The following is a 27,436-nucleotide window of genomic DNA, read 5'->3' on the forward strand; positions in this document are numbered from 1 at the left end:
ACAATTTAGTTGGTGACATTAAAAAGTTTCGGGTTTTATTTGACAAGTTTTACCTTTTTTCTGATTTTCTAGTATTACATCTGATTAGTCATTTTTTTCTGATTTTCTAGTTTTACGTCTAAGAATGTACGTCTACACGTAAATAAATGTTTTATGTTTCAGTAATTTTTTCCCCTTCTGATTTGAAATATTATTTTTGTTGTAATAGAACAATTGTGGAATGTATATTTATTGGACAGATTATGAATATTTTTTATTACATTATGTGTGTTTTTTTACTACATGTATGAGTACATTTGATTTGATAAAACCTCATCATTGAGAAAGTTCTCATATAATAGTAATTATAATGGATTAATAATCAGCCTAAATCTTTATTTAGAAAACAAGACTGAATAAGTAGTCAAGAAATGATCCTTCAACAAAAATAAGCTTCTGTGACTATATATGGTTTATCATTGTTTATCATGTAGAGAGTGTGGTTTATCATGTAAAGGAAGTTATAGGTATTTCTATGAAATTAATTTCTTAATTAAAGATAGTGATCAATGAATGATATTTTCTGAATAATGTTAAGAATCAGTTAAACCAACTAAAAATAAGATATTTACCAAGAAATTGCTGTTTGAGATATTTATTAAAAAAAAACGTTAATTTTGTAAATTGTTATTATATATGCAATCCAAGAAAATGTGTCAAAAAATATGTACTTAAACTTCAGACTTAGTAACAAAATTCTTTCTTTTGTTTTAAATTATAGTTTAATAATTAAATAATTAAGTTAAAACTTTTAAGTAAATAAATTAGAGATATGTATATAGTAAGCATTAAAAAAATCATATTTATACTGTTATTGCTGTAGATGAATTTTGCAAAACTGTTGATAATAGTGTAACAGTTTCAATTTTATATACATTTGTTGATGTAAATTAATGATGTGGCATTAAAAATGGTGTGATTATGGAGAAACTGGATGAAAATGATAGAAACAAAGGGTAGGTATAAACAAGCTGCCCTTTTATAATTCATGAACAGTTGCTTACTTTATTTTGTTGGCATTGGAAAGAATTTCTAATTTAATATGTTATGTTTAAAATATTAAATTAAATATGTTTTACACTTGTGTGAGGTAATGATTATTTTATTAGCGTATTTTTTTTTTTTTGAAATATTCATCACAAGGTCAAAGCTTTCCTGTGTAAGGATGTGGTTTGAAATTTTGTAGTCTATGAAATATGCTATTATTTAGTAAACTTTTTACAAAAAAGATCTTTAAAGAAGAAATAATAATGATATATTATACAGTTTGTTTAATATTAGTTTCAAAAACTAATTATTCATTGTCTAACCTAATAGAAGTATAAAAGTAATCTTCTTCAAGTATTTAAGTTAAATTGCATTTGAATTATTTCATGTTAATGGAAGTTAGTTGATGACCTAGCTGAAGCCTTATTTAGTTTTTAATGGTGTTGTAGCTTAGTAAGTTGATATTGATGTTTTCGTACTTTCTACTGACTTCTGACAACACAATTGTATAGGCCTATATGCTCAATATTTGTTCAGCTTTGCCCTACTTTTGTGATTTTGCTTAACATCTGATATTGTTATTATTATCATTAGTATAAACTTTTGCTTTTAATTAATTATGATAACAAAGACTTTTTTTTTCAAAGGATTGCACAAGTTTTTTTACAATTAATATACATGGAATGAAATTATGTATTAATGACATGTGCTGTGTGCTTTATGTTACATTAATTCAAAGTTTCATGCATCAAAGTTGGAATTTACACTTGTAAATCTGTTATTTTGTTACTGTTGTAGCTGGTTTAGTAATTTTAAAATTGTTCTCATATTTTTGTAACTGATGATATAATTTTAATCTTTTTATTATTATTTTTTGAGCATTTGCTTATTCTAGTTGTATTTAATTTTATATGTTGCCTTTATGTTTGCAGAGAATGGAACAACTGTAACAGCATTATGTGAATTAGCAGCTCGATGTGTCGCTTCACATATTCCATTTGAGCTTGTTGAACATGTCTATCCTCCAGTACCTGAACAACTTCAGTTACGAATTGCATTCTGGAGTTTTCCTGATAATGAAGAAGATATTAGATTGTATTCTTGTCTGGCTAATTCCAGTGCTGATGAATTCCAAAGAGGAGAACATTTGTTTAAAAATCGTGCTGTCAAAGATCCCCTGCAGATAGGTATATAAAACCTGTTGTTAATCTAATGAAAAAAAAAATTAGCTTACAAGTTTATAAAGTAAAATTTTATAGAATGAAGAGGTCTGCTGAATAAGTGGTATTTACGTATTTTTATGATTGTACCAATCAACTTATGTTACAGAAACATGCGGTATCCATTCTTGAGCCTTAACATGTCATTAACAACAAGTTATTTTATGAGTTCATAAAATAACCCATTTTATGAGTATTATATTTTACTTTTATAATTTTGTGCCTAAAATTTTAATTACGATCATTCATTGTAAAACATATAAATAACATTTAATCTAATTACATTACAATTAACAAATTTTGAAAAAAATAAAATCAGGCACCTGAGTAGTTTTAGTGAAGAGCTTACTCATTATTGCCAGAAAAATTAGGATATTGTTAAAAAACTAAAAACCTAATCAGCAAAACTTATATGAAGCTTGGTGTACGGCTTTAAATCAGAGAAAAATTTTGAACAATATGTAAACTAGCAGTGACTAATTATTAAACGTTACATTCCATACACACTTAACTAAGAGAGAGAGATAATCCTAAAGCCAGAGAACTGAGGAAAACATTAAATATTGATCATTTGTGAAGTTTTTTGTTGTTCATGTTCATTCATTTTCAATTTTAATAAAATATTAATTTACATAAAATTTTAATTTTAAACAAAAAAAAATATATAATTATAAAAATTTTAATTTTAGATTAAGCACCGCCATGTAACCCATGTTTTATATTTAATTATATTTTTAATTCTTAAAACTTGTGTTTTATTTACTGGAATTTACAATATACTTTTTTTTAATGGCACCAGTTGCCAGTAAATGTTGTTTCTTATTTATGTTAGTTAAATTTGCTATATACTTTTTTTAATAAAAGAAGTTTCAGTAGAGGGTTTTCCAATTTTCATATGAAATTTCATGACAATGCTATGCTCTAATAAAACATTTATCATTTTTTTGGCAAAATAAAAAAACAGATGTTATCCAAATGAAGGCCACGGCCAGACTAATATGTCTACAGAAACTGGAGTGGCAACAACTGAAAGAAAAGGCTTCATTCTATATAAGAGTTGGTCTTACGAATTTGGCGCATGCGCAGTTCTTCTGTAGCAGCATTAGTCTTGTTATTTAATAATTACAGCCCTTATTTTTAATTAAATAACTATATGTTATATAAATCACTGTTGTATTTTATATGGTATTGCTTAATTTGTTCACTCCAGCAAATAAAACATAAAGAAACCCTGGTATGGTATATAACTTGAAAAGATAATATGATTTGCATAAAGATTTATCACAATGTTAATAACAAAAAAAGTAACATGTTTGAAGTGATCATTAATGATTATCAGCATCCCCTCTTAGTTTATGAATGATTCCAAGAGTTTATTTATAGGGCATACCCTACATTGCACACAACATTTGCAATTTGTCCTCAATCTCTTAATGGTTTTCAAGTCTGAACTTTTAACTCTCAGTTTGATGAATTAATAAGTAAGAAACTACTTTTATGGTTTTGAAGACATGCAACTTCTATATGGGTCTCTGTTCTTATTTAAATTCTTTTCTTACAGGAAAGTCTTAAATTCTCTTTCTTACAGATTTTGAGGATTACCTGTTTAATTTAAGTAACATTTTCTGAGATCAGTTACTTATAACGGTACATTAGTTACTTAGTTTTTATGTTTGGAAACATTATCATGTACATTCCATCAATTATCAGCCAGATTAATAGCTTGAGTTTATTCTTGTAAATTCACTATTTAAAAATCATAGTTACTAGATGATAACTGCCATAAATACATCGTGTCCATAAAATTAAATTTAACACAGATTTAATTTTGTAATACTGAAGTTGATTATCACATTATTAAATTATGTTAAAGTAGTTTTCTTTTCTGAGAAAATTAAAATTGTTATTGATAAAACTGTAAGGTATACATTGTACTAATGAAGCAGTACTGGCTAATCCATGCCCATAAACCAAATCATGATCTACTAATTGTCTGAGCATTAATATATAAGAGTTGAGTAATAAAAAAAATTTGGGGAGAGATGCTGAAAATAACTAGTTTGAGAATATACCTACTCCTTTGAGATGCAACTATTATATCTTTATTGAACCATTTTTGCCAATCTTTTCTTTTAATCTGAAAAAGATGAACTTACATATTGAAAAATCCATTGTTTTTTAGTGTCATATATTTAAACTTTTATTACTTCATTAGAAATCAAAATATTAAATTCCAAAATCAGAAAAAAATTATTACTATATAAGTTTAAAGAGCTTTGTTATCAGCGTGTTATCCTTTGAATTTGATTGAATTTTCAGAATATTTGGGTAAGGAATGATTTTATAAACTTTAAAAGTCTCTGTTTAGATTTGGCTGTATGCACACACACACACACACACACACACACAATAACCAATGACCAAACAAATGTTTTCTTTGCGAATGCTTCAGAAAAGTAAGTTTTTTGTATATTTCTCATGAATGAACATCTTGCGTTCTGATGTGTCAAAAATTATTATATTCAGTGAAATCTTTAAGTGAAAATGCACATTAAAATCCACAGTTAGAGTAACTCAAATCAATTATTAAGGTAAGTATGTTTTCCAATTTACAATGCAACTTGAAAAGACATATTTAATGTTTGGAACCCATTCTTAGAAACTTCCTTCAACTGCTTTACGTCATCATCTGATATTTTAACCAGAAATTTTGAATTGCACCATGTAAGCTTGGATTAGGTGATGCATTTAATACAATGAAACCAGTTATTTAAAACTATTTTTTTAGGATTTTTCCTTCTGATTACATTCCCTAGACAATGAAGGATGTTGATATACATTTCCTTGTGTACTTTTGGCCTTCTTGAATGAATTCATGATGGATAATTCCATGTATATAAAAAAGAAAACTTCCTGTAGTTTGTCCAAATTAAATTTTTGCCTGGAAAAAAATTTCTGTTCTGATGAATGATTTGTGTTTATAGATTGAACAGTGAACACATTTTCCCTGTGTGATTACATTTTCATAAAATGATTATTTTGACCAGCTTTAATGAAAAGATCTCCTGTCATTGTTTCTTCTGATTTGTAAACAGCATTATATTAAATAAACTATGATAAATAATGTATTTCTTTAATTCTTTAAACATTCATAATCTTTGCAGTAGAATGGTGCACACTATGGAACATCAACATAAATACTAATCCCCATGGAAATACTTGTGTCACTCGTAGATTTTTTCATTTGTTTCATCAAATTTGGTTTCTTAAACAACATTGGTGTCTGTTATTGATATCTGATGCAAAAGCAAAATTTGGCATTTGTACCCTGCTTAGTAACTGTACATTTAGAACTGTGACAATGTCACACATGAAATGAACATACAGTTGTTGTTATTGTGAAAAAGGAAACAAAGTGGAATGCCAGCAATATTGTGAAGTCATGAACGCTACTAATTTTTAAAAAAATCAATTTTTTTGTTGTACCAATTGTTTCAAAGAAGGCACAAATTCCAAAATTGGTTAAATTCTCTGTCAATGTAGTTGTATTATAGAATTATATTTATAATTCATAAAATTAATGAAACCAATGAATTTTCTTCTGTAGGGATTATATTACTGTACAAAAGCCCATAAAATAACTTTTTATTTCAGTTGATAGTAATTATTATCTAAACAAGAGCATTATATATTGAAATCTGAAACTAGATAGATGACAATTGGCAGAGTATTGGTTGAATTGGCCCATCAAATGGTAACTATTTACTGGCCCTAGTTTATAATATAAAGTTTGGCTACTACTGAGTAGCCAGTCTTTTGTAAATGTTAATTTTAGATTTAATTATAGTATGAAAAGAAATCGTTTAATTAATTTTATTTTAATTAAGAAAACAATGAAATGAGAAAGTGTGATTTTAAATTCAGTCGGTAATTCTTATAATTTATAATTGTTATTTAAAACAAAATTATATTTATAAAAAGTGTAAGTTTTACTGTTACTATTTTGCTTTATTACTTCATAACATTGTAATCATGCATGTTTTCAAGAAATGATGTTGCTAGACCACAAATTATTTAAAATGCTAACTTAAGAAGTAAAAAAAAAAAGCAGTATTTTATATAAAAATGTAAAGAATATTTTTCTTGTGCACTGCAGTGTTAGTATGGAAGAACATAAATTAACAAAAGTATAATACATTTATAATCTGTTCAAGTCTAAGATTATTGAAAATTAATTTCATTTTGGCAGCTTTAAAATCATTGATTTTATTGTAAATATAAGAAAATATAGTTTTATCACCACATTCATTTCAAACATATATTTACTAGATGACATAAACAGCAAAAGTAATAAAATTTGTCTCTTCGTTTAATTAATGTGTATTCCGCTTTGTTTAATTTTTAAAAAACATTATTAATATATTTACATTATAATGTAAAAATGTTAACATCATGTCGACACATCATCCTTGTTGGCCTCACAATAAATTAGTTGAATTTTGAGTTGAGTGTTCTGATTTAATCTAATTATATCTAATTTTAAAATACATAATAAAACTTTCATTTCTCAATAAGTAATTAAACTTGAAAAAAGTATTTGAAGTTCAAGTAAATTGTATAATCAGCATTCAAGAAATAAGTTTTATGATCAGCACAAGTGATACTTTTAGTGTTTTCATGTTCTCACTTTGATATTTTTGTTGTGTTTTTTTTTAACGAAAAAAGAAATATTATTGAATCTCAGTGTATCATTTTACATAAAAAACAGTCCTCTAATATGATTGCCTCAGTTTAATGTAATTTGGTTAAAATAATGAAAGAAGAACTTCTGTTTTGAAGAATCACCCTCGTGTTACAGTATTATAAAAGCTGTAGTACAGATATAATTAAATCTGTATTAGAATAAAGTTACGTTTTTCTAACGGCACAATGTACAGTAATAGAGTAAATCGTTCTTATATCACCTTATTAGTTTTGACCACACAAAATAGGTTACATGCAATTTTTCCCTATGGAAGTTCTAAGAATTCATTTAACATATAAAATATTGTACTCTGTAGTGACAAAGAATAGACACACATACACTTAGCGATACTAAACTCTTATTTATATATAAATAAATTTTTATATATTTCTTCAAAATAAAAATTACTGAGCTTAATATAATTCATATAATTAGCCAACTATATAAGTAAACTGCTGTTACCAAACCAAATATCCAGAACCAACAACATTTCACATTGTGTGCTAGCCTCCAGATTTGTTAGATGAGAAACACTAGAAAGATCTCTTACAATACTTAAAAAATCAGCCCAACTATCAGACAACAAAATTGGTTATCATTTAAAACAGTCAGGCAAGGGTGGCAACATTGATATTGTACCCAGTTAAACATTTATTAACATTTTAATAAAAATTAAGATCTTATTTTGAACAGGAAATTTTATTAAAAATAAAAGCTCCGAGAGAAATTTATTAAAAATGTAAATTCTTTTTTAAAATTAAAATAAGTAAAGAAAATCTTAAGTAATCTTATTAAGGAAAAACTCATTTCAAATTATAGCAACTGATGAACTCTGAAAATTACTGATGTAATTTAAAAATTACTATAGAATATTTTTTTTTTCATAATTAAATTTATTTAGTTTTAATAAAATGATAAATTAGAAAAAAATCACCAAAAAATTTATGCAACAGTCTTCAGTTCTACTCTGAAGCTACATAAATCTTCTTTAAGTGATCAACTTGATAAATCAGTTTTACATTTGTCACAATCTGGTAAAAAATTTAATTTATGTTTCTTTCTTTTTATGTTGTATTAAATAAGTTCAGTAATAATAATTAATTTAACGTATCTTATAGGATGAGTTGGGTAAATTATAGAAAACAAAGGTGGGAACATTGTTAGACATGGAAAAGTGGAGTTTGTGAAGTAACTGGTAGATGTGGCTTCGATAAGGGAAATAGAAATACATGCAATTGGAATTATGGTAAACAGCTGATATAACTGAAGTGAGTTATAAAAATCATGTGTAATAAAACATAAATCATGTAACATTTTCATGATGGGCCATAGGCTTGCCTTTGCTCTAGTCAAAAATATAGTACGTGGGGATTTTTTTACATATTCAGTTGTCATTAATCAGTCCCTTCTTCTCTACTTATCTATGGTGTATATACTTCTTGAATAAAATATTGAAATGACTGAATTTTGTACCTTACACCAAATTTTTTGTTAATTTTTAAAATTTTAATTCTATATCTTGTCCTTAGTAGTCTCTAATGTTTACAGTATTTATTAAATGTTGTTATACTTCATGGTAGTAGGGTTTACATTAATTAAGCATAATGATTTATTCTGTTAGTTTTGGATTGATAGTTCCTTTAAAACATTAAAAATTTTTATTATAATGTTTTCATTAAATAGTACAAAATTTATCAGAAAATGAGATTGTATTAATTGAATTTATAAGGATTATATCTTTCTTCCAGGATTTCATCTTAGTGCAAGTGTTCTAATTCCACCAGCTTTCACACAGCGTGGTCAGTATAAAGTAGCTGTAACATTTGATCGTCGGCGCATTACCTCCTGCAATTGTACATGCAATTCCTCTGCGTACTGGTGTTCTCATATTGTGGCTGTCTGTCTTCATAGAATTCATCTGGTATGCTAATATTCCATATTTTGAACTTATTTTTAATTATAAAATAAATATGTAAACTTTGCATATACATAGAGCTCATAAATAAGCTGTAGTTTAACTACAAATTCATTATTTGATTCAGACATCTAGATTTACAACAAAGGTGATGTTTACTTTTACTTTATACTTGACATTTGTTTATTCTTATAATGTTTTTATTGCTACTATTTTCATTATAGATTAAGATATGATTGTAGGTATTACTAATTGAAATTATCAGTTCATCTCTAATTAGAATTTTATTGTTTACAGCCGAATCAAGTATGTTTACGAGCACCAGTAAGCGAATCACTCTCTCGTTTACACAGAGAACAACTCCAGAAATTTGCTCAATATTTGATCAGTGAACTACCACAACAGATCCTCCCTACTGCTCAGCGTCTGCTTGATGAACTTTTATCCTCACAACCCTCAGCCATAAATTCTGTAAGTATTTCTTAAGTGATTTTATGTGTGTGTGTGTATATATATATTTTAAGTTATTGTGATTTCACATTTTTATAATTTTGATTTTTGTTAAAAAAATTAATTGCAGTGAAGCTCATGGTATATTTTTTTGCAATGTAAATTATAATTTGTATTATGATATTGATAATGCAATGTTCAGAGTATTCAGTTATCAGAAATTCCTTATAAAATTTGTATACATGTTGATTTTTTTTTTAATTAATAGAAGAGACAGGTGTTGAAAGAAATAATTTTATTAAAATATTTTAAACAAAAATTATTCCTGAATCAGTGAATGAAATTTAGAAAAAATGTTATATTTTATTCTGACCAAACTAAAATTGAAGAATGTAATATCTGTGACATTGTGATGTGTAATGCATTACACAATGATAAAATTTAAAGATTCAAATTTCAGTCAAGATTGTGATATTGATTTTTTTTGTATCTTTGTTTTTGACTTGTAATAACAGTTAAAATCATTTATGATGTATCATGAAGTTCTCCTGGAACTTTCATAACCTATTCTGCTCATGAAAATAATGGAAGAGGTTCATATAAACTAATTTCCTAGAATGCTTCATTTGCGAGTTATGGCTAGTGAAAAATTTCACTAGAATTTCAGCTTCCCTGGTGGTGAGGTTGTACTGAAATTGTTAGGATTTAATTAAGGAGCAGAATTAGTGATTTCTTATGGATTTTAACCTGAAACCATATTTACTGTATTTTGAAAAACATGGGATGAAAACCAATAAATTGGGGTTAAAAAACCCTGTTTTTTTTTTTTTTTTGTTTTTTTTTACAACTTAAAATAAACACATAAAATTTACAAAACATAAAGAATTCTGAACAAAATGGTGTAAGATAAGTTGAATAAACTAAAGAAGGATTAGAAAAATTCAAATTTTATTTAGAAGCGGTACCCTAGACCACCTTGGTCTAGGGTACCGCTTCTATTCTGGTATTATACATACCAGGTTATAATAAATGTTCAAAAATGAACCCACCATTTTCAACACATTTCTTGGCACGCTTCTGTACCGCTTTTGTTGCTCTTTTTAGTTTTTCAGGTCTGTCCTTTAGTTGCTCAGCTGCAGACAATTAATTCCTCACAAGAATATATTTTTGTTTTGTATACAGTCTTTTTCATCCATCCCCAGACACAAAAATCTAAAGGTGTTAGATCAGGCAATCTTTGGTGGTCAGGAATGTGGGACCCCCATAACTGATCCATTTCTCAGGGAACTGATGTTTTAGTGAGTGGAAATGGCCCAAGAGAATTGGGAAAGTGCACCATCATGCTGGAAGGATATTTTGTGTCTCAGCGCTAGAGGATCACTTCAAGCAGCTGCGGCAATTTTTCTTGAAGAAAGTGTAAGTAGATTTCAGCATTTAAGCAGCCAGGTAATATGAAGGATCCAAACAACTGATTGTGAAAATTGCTGCACCATACATAGACACTAAATCAGTGTTAAAAATTGTCTTACACTGTTTCATGAGGATTTACTTCTGCCATGTATGCTCATTGCATAAGTTGTTGTTGCAATCTTGAGTGAAATTTGCATCATCATACTTGTAGAGTTGTTGATTTGTATTCTACAAGTTGCAGAAGAACAAGCAAAGCGGAGACTATCTCCTGGGTGTAGATGTTGAACTGGTGGTTTATGATAAGGATAAAACTTGATTTGGTTACTTGTTTAGTTCCTTTAACAAAGTATCTCAGGAGTTGTATGGCCACGTGAGTGGCCCCGGCATTTTCTCTACCAGTTTGGATTTTTTTTCATAGTCACGTACCTCCCACCTCGATCGCCACTGGGATTGCCACTGGCTTGTATAAAATCCCATGAACACTTGCACGGCTACTGTGAGTGGCCGTGACATTTGTATGCTATTTCAATGTAAATATTGTTTTTACGTTGGTCGCTAGGACCTGGTAAAACAAAGGATTGTTTTATATACAGTGACAGAAGTGCTAGTGGCCAAGGAAACGCACCAAATATATGTGTAAAATGTGCACTGCACAACCTGGATTGTGTATCGGACAATGCTTCAAACAGTACCACACAGCCAAAAGATTCAAGGAACAAAAACACTAAACAAAAACCGTTTTATAAATTTTCTGTTTTGTATTAATGTTTATAATTTTCTGTTTTTTATTCAAATTGTTATTCATGTAAGATAACTTTTTTTCTAAAGCCTCATAACAAAGCAATTCTAAACTCATTATCTGTATTTTACTCTGTCAATAAACCAAAACTATTATTATTCCAGTTCTGTTTTTGTATTTACCTATATTTGTGTAATATTAACTTATGTTTTTGTGAAGCCTAAAAAATTAACACAATAATATTTTTTTATTGTAAGATTGTAAATAAAAGAGAGCTTCTTTAAAAAAAATCATCACATTTCTTCTTCTGTAAATGCTCTTTCAGTGCCTCCATTTCAGGTAATAGTTGAGAAAATAATTCCGAGCTGTTGACAGCTGGGGATCGATATGGCAGCCAAGCAGCAGCAGAAAAACAAGCGGCCACTCACAGTGGTCATACGATGTGAGAGAACTATGCACATGAAACATATTACAAGTTGTTCGGATATAGCAGGTGGCCACTGACTGTAGTCTTTTGAGCACAAAAGGTTAAGTTCCTCCAAACCATCGAATGCGAAACTTCTATCCACTTAGAAGGACATTATGTACTGATGCCTGGACTTTGTTGAACTGCATTTATAATAATTTCACCAATAACAGCATCGTGTTGGACAGATTGTTTGTAGCTAGTACAGACATTAGATAGTGAACCTGTTTCTTGAAAATGCAAAAATTCACGCTAATTGTTTTAGGATCTTAAATCCTGCAATTTTAAAAACATATTCTACTGTATCAATCATTACACACACCCAAAATGAATACTATATCAGCATATTCCTCTGTTGTAAATAATTGACGTCATTACTTCAATGGCAAAACTATCACATTCTAACTAAAAAACAGAAAACCATCTTTAAGGACAGAACAGTTCACAGTACTCAATACTTAATGTACTTTATAAAATGATTTATATACTAATACAGTATTGCGCAGGTGTGTAGTTGTTTTATTTACAACTTTGAAATAATAATTTTTCAAATAATTTATTGTGTTTCTGTTATTTATTAATAAAAAAAATTATTTAAGTAATTTTTATTTGTATAACTTTTTAACAGCAATTTTTAATATTACATTTTGTTTATACAAATTTTTCACATTACCAGAAAAGAATTTGTTTTTTTTACATTAAACAAATACTTTTCCAACAATTGTAGAAATGTTTTATTTCTAAATAAAATTTGAATTTTTTTAACTTTTCTTTGTTTTATTCAACTTACCTTACAACAGTTTGTTCAGAAATAAATTTTTTTCAAGTTTTTAAACATTTTTATGTGTTTATTAACCCTTTAACAAAGTTATTGTACATCAAACATAAAAAGCAGGGTTTTTACCCCAATTTATTGGTTTTCACCCCAGATTTCTCTAAAACTACTCCAGATATGGTTCTGGGACCTATTTTATTTGATTTTTCAGCTCAAAAACCATAAGAAATCACCAATTCTGCTTCTTAATTAACGTCTTAAAAATTTCAGTGGAACCTCATTTCAATGGGTAGCTGAAATCTGAGCAAAATATTTCAGTAGCTGTAATTAGTAAATAAATCATTGTAGGACTTATGTTTACTTGAACTTTTTTCATTATTTTCATGAGTAGAATATGTTATGAAAGTCCTGTGAGAACTTCATGATACACTCCCTGTATTTCTATTTAAAATATTTGAGTAACCCCCTTTCTCACCTTGAGGGCCAGTATTCTGATCGTAATTTTTGAGAGTTTATTTTGTGCTTTCGTAATCAAATAATTGTTTCTATATGTTTAAATTACAAAAATCCATGACCATTAATTCCTTAAGGAATAAGTAAGGACAGATTATGTACTTTATAGGAATTTTAATCATCCACTTAAGTATAAATTCTTGTTGGCAATTATTCAAATAGCTTAAAGGCATTATACTGATAGAAATTTTTTTAAATAAAAGAAAACAATTTTTGGAAAATTCTGTTCAAAATTTGATTTGAATTAGTACTAATTATAGTTTATTTGTTTATTGTTCAATAGTTTTGCCTATAATAACTTGTTTGTTTGTTTATAAGATAGCTTTATAATGTGGATTTGTGGATAATGTACGGGTTTTTTCTACATTAGAATGTAAAACTGATATTGTTGCTTGTTGAAACATTACAAAAGTTTTAAATTATTTGTTATCCCGTTTTCTTAACATTTTCTATATATTCTTTATGTACACAATAGACAATAAGTGTTTATGACACGATGAATCCCACGATTGTTATTCTTTACATATTTGATAAAGCAAAATATTGTGCTATTTAATTATGGATGAAGGTGATTATTTAGTTTATTTAGTGAAGTGGTTATTTGTCTACTGAAGATTGTAATAATATTGGAAAGTTAGCCTAATATTGATGTTAATGTCGTGATTAACTGGGAAGAACTGCTATTTATGATAATTCAGATGTAAATACAGTAATTATACAAACAATTTTTAATGGTAGATTTAATATATAAGATGTAGCCTAATTTATATTTTCTTAAAACAGTTTTTACGATATTTATAAGTTGTTAATATTGAAGATGGTCCGTTAACAGTTCTGAAAACTTTAGTTTACAAATGAATTAGAATTTAAAGAACTTAATTCTGTTTTTTTTTTTTTTCAAAGAGTGGTACATTTCAAGATGAAAATATGATATCATTATTACATGCTTTTTATACACTTTTTTTTGTTTAAAAATCAAAAAAATAATCGTTAATTATCTATAAATTAATAATTACAATAATGTCTAATGTGCTAGCACTACTTTTGATATTAGTACATTTTTTAATACTTTCAGCCTTACTGTTATGTTTCATTGTTACATGTAAGATGTTCTGTTACCGTAATGATGTATCAAATACACTTAATGACTTGCTATAGATTTTGACAGTTTTTTTTTAAATGTCACTTGTCTTAATATGTTAGGGGGTATCTTTGGGTAATTCTAGTTTTCTTAATTTTTTGCTTGAGGCAACACAATTTGCAAATTTGTAATTTTCAGTTACATTTAATTCCTCTTTATAATCTTGTCCTTTAATGTAGTTTATAATCATTCATTTTTTGTAGTTTTTAAGATTAACATTAGTGTTTTGTTTGTTTTTAATTCTCCTTATGGTTTCTTTTACTTATATTTAATTTTGAAAGTATACAACGTAATTGCTAAGTTTTACTAATTTTTTTTTACAGGTATGTGGAGCTCCAGACCCAACAGCTGGAGCATCTGCAAATGAACAGACATCATGGTATTTAGATGAAAAAACTCTACACAACAATATTAAAAACATTCTTATCAAGTTTTGTGTTCCTGCTCCAATTGTTTTTAGGTAAATTACTTTTTGCTGTTAATTTGTTTTTTAATTTCATGCTAAAATCTGCAGAAAGAGATAATTCTGTAATTACTACAATGTTGGTTTAGTTTTAATCAAGTAGTCTCATTTAAGTTGCAGTATGATAAACTGTTTCTATTGATATTCTTTCTGAAAAACTCCCAGTAACCATAAATGAATGTGGTCAGGAGATAACATTATATTTAATCTCCTGTATGTTTTTCTGATAGTCTTTTTTTTAAGTTATTAGAAAGTATTAGTTATAATCAACATGATCAATTACTCCAATCTACTGTAATCAGGGGTTATCTCTCTGTAAATTGATTATCTCTTTTTGTACCCTCTACCTTTATCCTTATTCTTCAGCCTTTTGTTCTTGAATAGACACAGTAGAAATGTTGTCAATTACTGTGTCCTTTTCCATCAGTGACAACATGTTATTCTAATAGTTAACGAGGATCATTCCCTTGTAAATCATTGAATGTGAATCTACTAATAGCAGATTCACACTCAGATTCTAGTGTGAATCTGCTAATAGAAGATGCGAATAGAATAGATGCTAATAGCAGTGTTAGGGTAAAGGCTGTTTAACCTTTACCCATCACAATGATGGGAAAAGGTTGATTAGCGCTCCGCGAAAATATGTTTGTATCTGATTGCCTCCCTTCATGGTCTTATGCTACCCTCTTGTGAAAAAAATTTCAAAAAATTACAGTATATTAAAGAGATTTAACAGATTGGATATTTTTTATGCCTGTAACAAAAAAATTGAAACAGTACAAAAATTACGATTATTTAATTGCAAAATTTTTTTGTGCATTTCTACCGCGTTTTTTATTAGCTAAATTTTTTTTTTTTGCTTTGTGTTTATGAAACATAGTTTGCTGATTTAAAAAATAATACTTTCAAGCAAATCAGTTGAAAATTGGTCAAAATGTGATGAAAAACCCGTGTCATAAATCACAGATTAGTAACATATGTTAGTATAAGTGAAAGTAGATTCAGAAGAGTATGTTTTATAAAAATCCCCACCACTGAAAAGATATTCAGATTGACAAAAAACAATTTTTACTGTATACTGTTATTCATTACGAATCGTTATGTGTTACATGTTTACCGATATCATTTGTCAGAAAAGATATTTATAGACCTCAAGTAAAAGTGACGTATTTATGACCACAAATTCCTTTTTTTTTGTGTGTGCCGTATATCATAATTTATTACGTGTTTCAATACATTGATATGTTGCTACTAAGATAAGCTATTTTTGTAAATAATAAATAAATCCATAATCGCCATAGCAATTATAATACACAAGTCACACACACACACACACAAGCACATTTCTGAGAAAAAATGGTCATATTCTTTCTAGTCTAAATAAAACATTTTACATTGTATAAACGTCGTTCAAATTGTGTAATAAAACTGATTCCTTTGTGAATATAAAACAAAATAACCAACTTAGGTGCCATATAAAATGATTTTGTAACAGTGATTTAAAAACTGACGCCATACATAATCACTTCCAAGGCTAAATGATCTGAAAAGGTTAAAAAGACTTGTTTTCTATCCAGTGGTTACAGAAAAATCCAGCCTAGTGACCAAGGTCCAGGTTGAACAAAAATAGGTCTCGTACTTCTTAAAATCTAAATTTAAATCTAGATATCCTAACTATTCAATTACTTCAGTTAATGAAAATGATGATGTCAATTATTACTGACCAAAGAACACTGAAATTCATAATATTAGTTTTTTAGTTTTGTTGCAAGTTTAATTATTGTAGCTAGTCCAATTTTTCAGTTGCAGCACTTGATTTCTAGCTATCTGAGGAGTTTTATTTCATTACCTAGAATGACGATTTACTCAAAACCAAATTTATATTGTCTTACGTACATATAAATTTTTAATTATCATATAAATTAGTTATTACTAGCTAATTAGCTATTATCTTAATTATTGATGAAAGGAACCAAGATCCTGTTTTAACTTAATCGTTCTGCATCTCATCTGTTCGTGTATGATATACTTATAACAAAATATATTTTTGCTATTGACATGTTTTTTTGCCATTAGGTGGAACTAATTAGCTAATTAGCTGTTATTCTATTTGTTGACCTAGGGAACCAAGATCCTCCTATTTTAACTTAACCTGTTGGCATTTCATCTTTTTGTCTATGATGTAGTTATGGCAAGATACACTTTTCAATTTTTATGTAATTTTGCAGAAAGATTTCTTGCTGTTAGGTGAAACTGTATTTATAATGATTTTATATAACTTTTTTTTTCTACCGCCTAATGGCAGTTAATACAGCTGTTGGGAAAATTGCTGATTGTTATCCCTCTTACTGAATCACTGCCAGGTGGGTGTTGTTTGTAGATATTACTTGTTATATATTAAGTTAATTGTCTATTTATTGTATCTGCTGTATTTAAAGAAATTCAAAAAAGGAAAAGTGGATGTATTCTCAAAGTAACTCAGTAGTTATCAATCAGTGATGTCAAATGTCCCTGGAGATAATGGTTATAGTGTTGAAAATACATCTAATACAGCATGTAAAATTGAGTATGAAATGAGCAAGGTCATCTGTTTACAAAACAATTAGCAGGAAAGGCTTAAACATTTTGAAACGAAGGAGAGTTTTCAGTTTTACCTGTTTGTTTTTTTTATAATCTTGAAAATAATATCCAGAAGGATTAAAGATACTGAGGTGTAACTTTTTTCTAGTCTTTCAGCATGCTTATTTGGTGTGAATTGAGCCAAATTCATTCAGTTAGTTCTTTATGTCTAAATCTTGAAGCTAGATATGTTTAATTTGTGCCGTATTAATAATTTTTTGTAATAAATGTATGCACCCTTATGTGCAACTAATCTAAACAATAAATTAAAAAAATTTTTTTTCAAAAATTCTATTTTATAAGTAATAATTATTGAAATTCATAATTTGGGCAAATGTGATAGAATAGACTGACAGGTATTGTTTTTTTATGAGGGGTTCACTTGTTTATTATGTATTGCAATTCTTAAAGCAAATAGAATATTCAGTACATTTAAGCATCTCCAATGGAAAAGCAATGCTGTTAATTTTATTTATTTATTTCTTATATTTTGTATTTGTTACATCATCACTAGGAGAATTCTTTACAGGCTACACAGCATCACAATATTGAAAAAACAAAACAACAGATAAAGCCAGCAACCAAGTTGCATAAGTAATAAACAGTACAGTTGCAAGAATTCACTCCATCATAAAAATTAATTTACATAAATAAATTTACTAAGCACTTTAAACAATCACTTTACTTTCCAAGCTGTATAATGAGATACTCTTTGTGTTTCTTTCACACCATATATCTGGAAGAGTAAAATTTTGTTTCAGATAATGTTATTTTATTATCTTTAGGATTTTCATTTGTAAAGCTTAATTGTTATAAAAACATTGTTTCTTTTATTAAATTTGTGGTGATACATCAAATTAGTAACTTGTTTTGAAATTGTGTTTTTCTTTTATTTTTGAGAAGTATGTTTCTGCAGAAAACTCTGTTACTTAGAAAAAGGCTGTATTCTTTTCTTTTCTAATCTTGTAATTATTTTTCCCGTGACAGTGTATAGTGTCTTATTTGATTTGATCCTAGATGGGATAAACTATGCTAGTATTTACTTTTGAATAAAGGTATTTTTTTTGTATAAAATAACTTCCTGATTTGTAAAACTCTGATGGAAAATTTGAATGTTTATAAAATTTAATGTTTTAAGTTGTATTTTTCTATTTTTACAGTGATGTAAATTATTTAACTACAACTGCACCACCAGCTGCAGCTGAATGGAGCAGTTTGCTCAGACCTTTAAGAGGCCGTGAACCTGAGGGAATGTGGAATCTCTTGTCTATTGTTAGAGAAATGTTCAAAAGAAATGATCGCAATGCTTTACCTTTGTTGGAAATTATTACTGAAGAGTGCATGGCATGTGATCAAGTAAGTTGATTCACGTAACAAAGCTATACGTGCTACACTATTATATGTAAAGAGGAAGAGGGTTTTTTTGTTCAGGGTAAAAGAATAAACTACCCGATCTATTTCTACTAAATTTTTACCCGTGTTTCTTGACATAACAGAGAAGGTTTTTGGATATATCTCATCTCAAAAAATGTCTAAAAACGTATATGTATATATTAATTTATTTAAATTAAACTTTTTGTAGTCCATATCTACTTTATACATAAATGTTTAGCTAATCATATAATATAATGTTTTTTCAGCGACTACACAAAGTACAGAATTAACACAATTAACAGAATTTATTCTGTACTTTGTGGAGTGGCTGAAAAAACATTATATTATATGATCAGCTAGATATATATAATGTAGTAGTGGAGATTTGCTGGTTGAAGCACAAACTTTAATGAATTGTGAATGGTGAGTATCTGTCATTGTATGAGCTGGGTTTGAAATGATTGATTATGAACATCCAAAAATCATTTTCTAGATTTTTTCATTCTGAGTTTTGAGGGTTAAAATTGATTTTTGATTTTTTTTGAAACACTGTTATTTTTTTAATTTCTCAGTTACAAATGAAACAATTTGAATTTTAGTGAATGTAGTCTTTATGTCAGTAAACAAAGTTCTAGATTTTTGAACATTAGTTGTAAATTTTCCAATCCTAACTATAGTGAACAAGATATTCTGTAGATTTTGCAAGCTAAAATCTACAGAATCTTTAAAAATAAAATCTTAATTTAGATAAAGATTTAAAAACCATTTTTGGGTATTTTCTAATTTTGATTTTTTTAAGGGATGCGAAGGTATGGTGCTGTGGTTCACCCAACTCAGCCACTGCCACTGTTACTATATGTGACTGGCTGCACCTGCCTCTGGTTACTTGAGTAATAAGCATAAAATAAAGAGATTGATCGCTACGTGAAACGCAAGTAATCATATAGCATGAGCAAAGCTGTGACAGGGAGCTATTATGGTAATATGAAGAAAATGTAAAATGACTGATATATTTAACAAATTGCTATACGTTTATTAAATTCTCCAATGGAGGCGATTTATCAAGTTCACCAGTAATTATGCATAATCACTGGATTAATCAAATCTACTGTAACACACACACACACACACATATGTGCGTGTGTATAATAACTTTATGGAAATTTAAATAATTCATCAAAATACTGACCGCTGCGCTAATTAAACTCAAAAATACAACTTAATTAGTTTTTAGGACATGTTTTTACTGTTAACGATATTTTGAGACCAGAAAATAATATTGGTGAGATTATTCTTTCCTACATTGTAGATGACATTGGGTCTTGGTACCCATCAAAGAGATCTATTTTATATTTTCTCCATTACGCCTTATCAAAAACTTTCTCCGTGTCTATTCTTATTCAGTTTTATGAGATCATAGTGTGAAAAAGCATGCAGGATATTGAGAAAATAAAATATCGAGAGTTAATAAAATTATAAATTAAAATTTTATAATTATTTATGACATTCCAATTTGGTTTCTCACCAGCATGTTGTTGTTAAAAGATGTCTCTTTGGATTTGAACGTGAAAGATTGTGTAATTTATATAACCAAGGCATTTATAAAAGTGATATTATCTTCAGTACAATTCTTGTGATAATCTAGAAATAATTTAAAAAAATAATAAAATATTAATTAAAGAGATAACATAATGCTAGTTCTCAAATTTCTATGACTACTAACACAAATTAGTACAATATAAATACACCGTATTCGTATTAATTATGCTTTGTTGCTATTATGCTATTAATTTCCTGTTTTAGGTTAATTAACTCGTAACAAAGTGAAAATATATGAATTATTCAATATTGATATAGATTTTTAATGAACATTCTAGTTGCAAAGCTATAAAGTAGTGTAGTTATAGTTAAATAATCTAATTTTTTTTTGTGAAAAGAAAGTTCTTTAAAAGTTTGTCCTTGTAGTAATGTTATGTTAAGTAAAAATGATGTATAATTTGTTCTAACTATTTCTTAAGAAAACTTTTTCACATTTTATGAAAAAATCTTAATTGCATTTTGTGTAAAAAAAAATTGTTTATTAAGTTTTTAAAAAAAATTTAAAAACTTAAGAGAAATTAGAAACACAATTTTTATTAAGCTTGTTATTGAGTTATTTTTCATCAAGTTTTAATGTGAGATGTATGTGTGATCTGTATGGGTTCTACTGTCCATTTGAATTATTAATTGCGTCTAGGAAAACTTCTTTCTTCCTTGGAAAATTTATAGGTTATGTGCAGTAATTTATGATTAACTTTGCATATTTTATTTGTAATGTGGTATTATTGTTTCAGATTTTGGTGTGGTGGTTTTACACAAAGGTTGCATTACATAGTGGTAGCAGTGTTGGGGGAGGAGGGGGTGGTAAGCATGGAAATGTAAACAGCAACACCCATGCATCTCAGCATGCTTGTTCATCTTTGTGTGATGAGATTGTTGTGCTTTGGAGACTTGCTGCTCTTAATCCTGGTATATCTCCTGAAGAACGAAAAATGTTACAGCAGCAATTTAAAGATTGGCATCTTAAAATTGTTGATAAGGTAAAAGTGTATACAGTGCTCGTGCCAAATATATTTTATTTGCTCAATCTAATGAATAGTTGGTTAATGGTTCAGTTAGAAATGTATGAGGGATGGTTAAACTGTAATGCACAGTTGTTCATTCTCTCAGATGAAAAGAGATAGTCAAATATGCCATAAAAGTACATATTATTTGCTATGAAAACTTACAATTATTTCTCCACATAGTTGCCATTTATGGCTATGCATTCGTCAGTGGTTTTTCATTCTTTCCATGAAGAATTTTGGCAGCCTTTCCTTGATTCACAACCAAACTGTGTCTCGGTTCATTCTCTGTGGTGTGATGAATAACCTTAATATCACATTAAACTGTGGAAAGAAATTAAAAATTGCAGGGCATCAAATCTGTTAAGTATTAAGGGTGTAAAATAGATTCAAATTTTAAGTTCACAAGAACCTTGCTGGTTGCCCATGATAGTTATCAGAATTATTAGTTCTGTGGATTATTGAAAATGACGTACCTCCTAAAGTGTTTTTATATATTGCACGGAATTTAGTCAAACCAGCTTCCAGGTTGAAAAGTAAGTCCATCTTATCATGATAACGTTTCAGATTCTGTTCACACTTCTTTGTTGTTGTTTGTTCTGTTCTGCAAGTTTGCAGTGGCATCCACTGAAAGCATATTTCGTGGTAGCCTAGTTGTGCAATAATGTATCCTACTCATTCTTTCGATATGCTTGTCTGGGTGGTGATGTATAATAGTGTGATATGATGGTCATTTTAAATCAGTTCATCCTCCCCCCTTTTGGTGCTTCTTCTCATCAATCACAGAAACTGGTTGTTCACTGCAAGGTTAATCTACTTTACCACTTTACTATCTTCTGATGCACAAAATTTTATTGCCCTTGTACTCAGAGTACTTAAATCAACAGTTTTATCACTATAAACAGCTTTTAAACAATGATGAATGTCATTAGCAGTCACTTTTACTGCTTTTAAAAAATCCGTCATTGCATGTTGTTTTAGATGTATTGACATAACAGGCATTCTTGACATCGTAACAATGATGATGAAAATGAGAGACATGTGGAGCAGTGAATCTTGGGAATTTCAGCATTAGGGGAATGGAGCTATAAGATACCTGTTGTACAAAGCGACACTACCTGTTGCTTTGTGTGCAGCATTTTGTTCTGTTTTGTCCCAGTGTGCACTAAATTTCAGCTGCCTCATAATATTAATTTTTTATTCTTACAAATCATTTGTATGACCGCAGAAAACTAAAAAATTTATATTCTTACCATTTATACTACTAGTCATTATTTTCACCAATTTTACATACAATCTTTTCTTTTCTTAGTTTGTATCTGCTGATGCATGATCAGCTGGTAAAATAATTTGGATTAACACATTTGTAATCAGTTAAAAGATCTTATCAATAGAAAAACTGGAATAGTTTAGATGCTGAATTCTTCATCATTATTATTATCAGTTATCAAAAAGTCTGATTCTACATTTTTATGTAATAAGCCCAATATATCAGAAAAACTTTAAAAAACCATTATAAAAAAATTTTCAACATACCAGTTATAGAATAGACACAACTAAATACTAAAAAAAATCACAGAAAAAGAATGACTGCAAACATAGAAACAAAGCAAATACTCAATTCAGCACTGCCAGTAGAAAGTAAATGTAAACAGAGATAAAAAAAGAGAAGGGGGCTTTATGAGATAAAGCTAAAATATTTTATAATATTTAAATAGATTTCTTGAACTGTTTCCTACTGTGCTACAGTGTACAGTTAATAATGACGTATAAAACAAAATAAAAACATGGCATATTTCATACAGTAGATTCAACTATACTTGTGATATAACATAAGGTGGTTGCATAATGCATTGCTCACTTAACTAAGGTTAAAAAAATTCACAAATTATATTTATAACTTTCACTTTGCTTTATTTGTCATATACCGTAACAAACAATTTTCTAAGACGTGATTGTTAATAATGAATTCGTAATATTATAACGTTTATAAACATATATAATAAATTTATGAACATTATATATACTTATTAAAGCCTATAAATTAAATTATTAATTCAGTTTGATTGAAAAAGGAAAATATATTATTTTTTTAACAGATAAAGAGCAGAGGAGTTACTGGTCCCAGCACTACTACCACTACTACTACTGTTAGTGGAAACCACCATGGAGGTAGTAGCAGTAGCGCTGGAACTAGCAGTAAAGTTACTTCTTGCACAGGACTTGAAGTATTTGGAGGATTTCGACCTGCTATTGAGGCTTGCTGTATGGATTGGGATGATTATCAAATTCCTGGTATAACATATAATACTGGTGCTTCGTGGCTTTATTACACTCAACCATTTACGTGTTTCAAATCTGGCGGTGAAACTAACAGAGAACAGCATACAACTAACCCTGTAAGGATCTAAGTCTTTTATGTACTTTTTCTGTTATAATTTCTTTGATTTTTAAATGTTAATTGACTATTCTTTTTTAGGAAAAATTTAGTGATTTCCTAAATTTTCTAGTTTATAGATGACTATAATTACAGGTTTAAGTATTTTTACTTATCATCTTTCTTAATATTTGTTCAATTTTGAATAGGATTCATTTAAAAAAAAAAAAAAATTCTTTATGGACTAAGATCTAAGTAATGGAGGTTTAGACTGCATGTAATATTATTCAACTGTAATAACATATTCTTGCTCATAAAGCAGACTGTTTTTTTTAAACTTTCAGTTATATCGTATGTGTCTACTTTATTTGCAGTTTGGTTTAATTCTGTGAAGTTATATAAATTTTATTCACATAGTAACCACATTAAAATAATTTTCTTTGAGACTAACTGGTTAATTTTCTGAGACAGTTTAGAAAATTATTTCCTTATGTCATTTTTGTAATACCTTTGCAGTTAGTATGTTTTTACATTTAAACATATTTCTGAGTAAAAAAAAAAAAAAATAAAGAATTTCTTTAAATTTATTTTTAAAAAATAAGAAATTAGTTTCAAATGTTGGCAAATTGTATACTTAGATTGATTTGTACTGAAAATTTTAATAACTTAAAGTGTTTTATTGCAGGTTAATTCTTCACAGGCGGTGTTAAATTTTGAACTCCCTCGCCATGGACCTTTTGGTTCACATCATCATTATCATCATCATAATCCACATCTCCATCATAGTTCTAATGCAAGTTCAAAAAGACATCATAATGGAATACCAAATTTTCTTTTACCTGAGAGGTATAGTATTAGTTTTTACTTTAATTTTATGTTATTTTCTTTATTATAAATTGTCTTCATTATTTGGTGTATCAGACCATAGGAATTCTGTTCCCTTAGAAGACAGGACAGTATTCTACTGATCACCAGTTCTTATACTCTTCTTTCTTAATGTTGATTTTCATTCCAGAGTCTGTCACTGTATTTTCTAAAAGCTTCAGAACATCATTAGAATGTTTTCTTACATCCAGGTATCACATATTGGTTTCCAACTCATTGTTAAGCAATTGCCTTGTTGAATTTTATATGTTAAGAATTTTCAAGTATTGTTGTTTTGCTACAGTGCCACAATGGTAAGATTTTTAAGAGTAGTGAGAGTAGTGTTGTTTTAAAGATTACACATGCAGGTGTACATTTGTGTATAGAAGTATTACCGTTATTGTTACTTTGTACTGTACATTATTCCTTAATTTAACATTTCATCTATTTATCGATTCACTACTATTTTTCAGGCATAATGGTCGAAGTGTGTTTACACATTATGTGTATCCAGATGTGAGCATTAGATTGGGTTCAGAGGCTGATCTTTCTCTCCATTTGCACAACAGTACAAGTAGCAGTCATCGTCAACGGGACCATAATGGCAACAGAAGTTCTGTAAGCAGTGAAGGTTTTTGTGAAAATGAAGAAAATCCTGCTCAAGAGGAATCTGACTCTCAAGAAGGAGGTACTTTGTAAAATTATTTTAACAAAGAAAATTCTTTATTCTAATAAAGTTTTATAATGATATAAGATTGTTTAGTAAAGTGTATACTGAAATTAATTAAATTTATTTTGAATTTGTTGAAAATTATTACAAAATGTGGTTACAGTACTACTCTACTTGATTCATTAATAAATTATAGAATTTGTGTTGTTATATTGGTTTATTGTAAAATCTTTAATAAGATAATGTTGAAGTACACTTGTGGTTGTCAGAATTGGATATTTTGATTTATCCTTCTTGATTTAATCATATATGTCTGTAGCTAAAGCAGCTTTTAACAAGCTGGTGGAAAATTGAGTTTAAGATATTTTGGGAATTGCAGAATGTGTATAAACCACCATCACTCCTAAAAATAGAGTGCTGGTTTGCATTTCCTTTGCAAGATTTTTTTATGAACTTATAGATTGTCTCATGTGATTTACTTTTCATTCATATTAAAAGACAAAAAAAGAGGTAAGATTTAGGAAAAGTTAGAAGATAACATGGATGAAAAATGAATAATCTGAGTAGAAATTTTCACTGTAAGTGCAGTGTCTCATGAAATTTGAAGTTTACTGCGTAGTAATAAAAACTGAATTTATAAAGAAAATTGCTTTGTTTAAATTTTCCATACATTTTTCCCTTGTCTATATAATTTTCATTTTTTATTGGGTATACATTTTTCAGCTCTGCAACACTGTGTTTTTGTGTTAACATTTTTTATTATAGTCTTCAATTTAAGCTAGTTTCTTTTAGAGTTATACAGATGATTTGAATGTTCTATTAATTTAGCTTTACTTTTATAAGGAAAAGTGTGAACTTACAAAAACGTTTATTTATACCCTTTTGCAGGGTGGTAGGAGGCAGGTCCCTTCTTTAAATTCAGAATGGCTACTTCCAATTTGGTCCCATTTCTGCATAAACTTCATTTAAATATTTCGAGCAATTGAAGTAGGTTATTTGTATACATGCACTTACAGCAGTGGCAGCTGCTGAGTGGCAAGTGTTCCAGTTTCAAAATTGAGAGGCCTTGGGTTCTTTGAGCCTCTCATCATATTTTTTATGTTTATTAATATAGATGTTCCTTTTTTGATAATGGTATTTGTAATAATACTTTATAAGAACAAATAAAAAATGATTTGAATCTCAGGTTTGTGAAATATTATTTTATTTGAATATAACAATTATTAACCTAAAAATCCTTATGAAGATGTGGGAATAGAGATATCACTTGGGGAATTATGGATTAGCTTATAGACAATAGACGATTCCGTAAGATTAAAAAAAAAAAAAAACATCTCAGCACCAATACATTAAATTAATGCATGTAAATGTTATTTACAAATTCATGTCCTTAGTAGCTGACAACACCTGCTTGAAGTGATTAAGAAATGAGTCTCCTTTTTCGTCTGTTGGAAGTTTCTATCTTTATAAATTTATTTGTAATGAAATATTTTCATTATAAATTTATTTGTAACTTTTTTTTCAGGAGGTAGTGATTCTTCATCTTCTAGTTGCAGTAGAGGTAGAACAATGCAGCGTTTAGAAAGAAGCGCAATTAGTTCTTCTGATATACCTCTTGAAAATCATCATAAAAATGATAATATGAAAGTGCCCTTGTGTCCTGTGTTAGCAGGTTCTGATGTTGAACAAAGAAACTTCCAGTTTGCGCCACCAACGCAAACTGCAACGCAGTTCAACGTAGTTTGTGTCTCTGCTAATGCTCCATTGCATAGAAAAGACACATCCTCCAAACAACAACAACAGCAGCAGCAACAGCAAGATAACAATATTGGTAATTTAAGTTGAAAATTTAAAATATTCTTTAATATTTGTAATAACAATTAAATCCTTTGAATTTTGTCTGCAGTTTTGTTTTGTTTTTTTAAATATCATGGTAACATTAAACTCTCAGATACTTTTAGAAAGAAATTTCATAGGATAAATAAAAAAGAGATAAATAATTGATTTAAGGCTATATTAAAAAATCTTCAATGTACCTACTTAAAAGAATAAATAAAAAAATATATA

The 27,436-nt window shown here is 28.4% G+C and overlaps 1 protein-coding gene across 1 annotated transcript in view; it reads left to right on the top strand.

Moving 5' to 3' along the window:
* The window catches only part of Dora (zinc finger SWIM domain-containing dorado), a 132,625-nt gene that overhangs the window by 57,347 nt on the left and 47,842 nt on the right, over positions 1–27,436 (top strand). The window contains exons 3-12 of the mRNA XM_075359204.1: positions 1,959–2,213; positions 8,739–8,911; positions 9,203–9,376; positions 14,723–14,859; positions 18,642–18,837; positions 21,189–21,434; positions 23,558–23,857; positions 24,521–24,681; positions 25,173–25,387; positions 26,895–27,200. Coding sequence (XP_075215319.1) covers positions 1,959–2,213; positions 8,739–8,911; positions 9,203–9,376; positions 14,723–14,859; positions 18,642–18,837; positions 21,189–21,434; positions 23,558–23,857; positions 24,521–24,681; positions 25,173–25,387; positions 26,895–27,200 — 2,163 coding nt within the window. The remainder of the gene's footprint in view (positions 1–1,958; positions 2,214–8,738; positions 8,912–9,202; positions 9,377–14,722; positions 14,860–18,641; positions 18,838–21,188; positions 21,435–23,557; positions 23,858–24,520; positions 24,682–25,172; positions 25,388–26,894; positions 27,201–27,436) is intronic.

Source organism: Lycorma delicatula, chromosome 3 (genome assembly GCF_047948215.1).
Source record: "Lycorma delicatula isolate Av1 chromosome 3, ASM4794821v1, whole genome shotgun sequence".
NCBI lineage: Eukaryota > Metazoa > Arthropoda > Insecta > Hemiptera > Fulgoridae > Lycorma > Lycorma delicatula.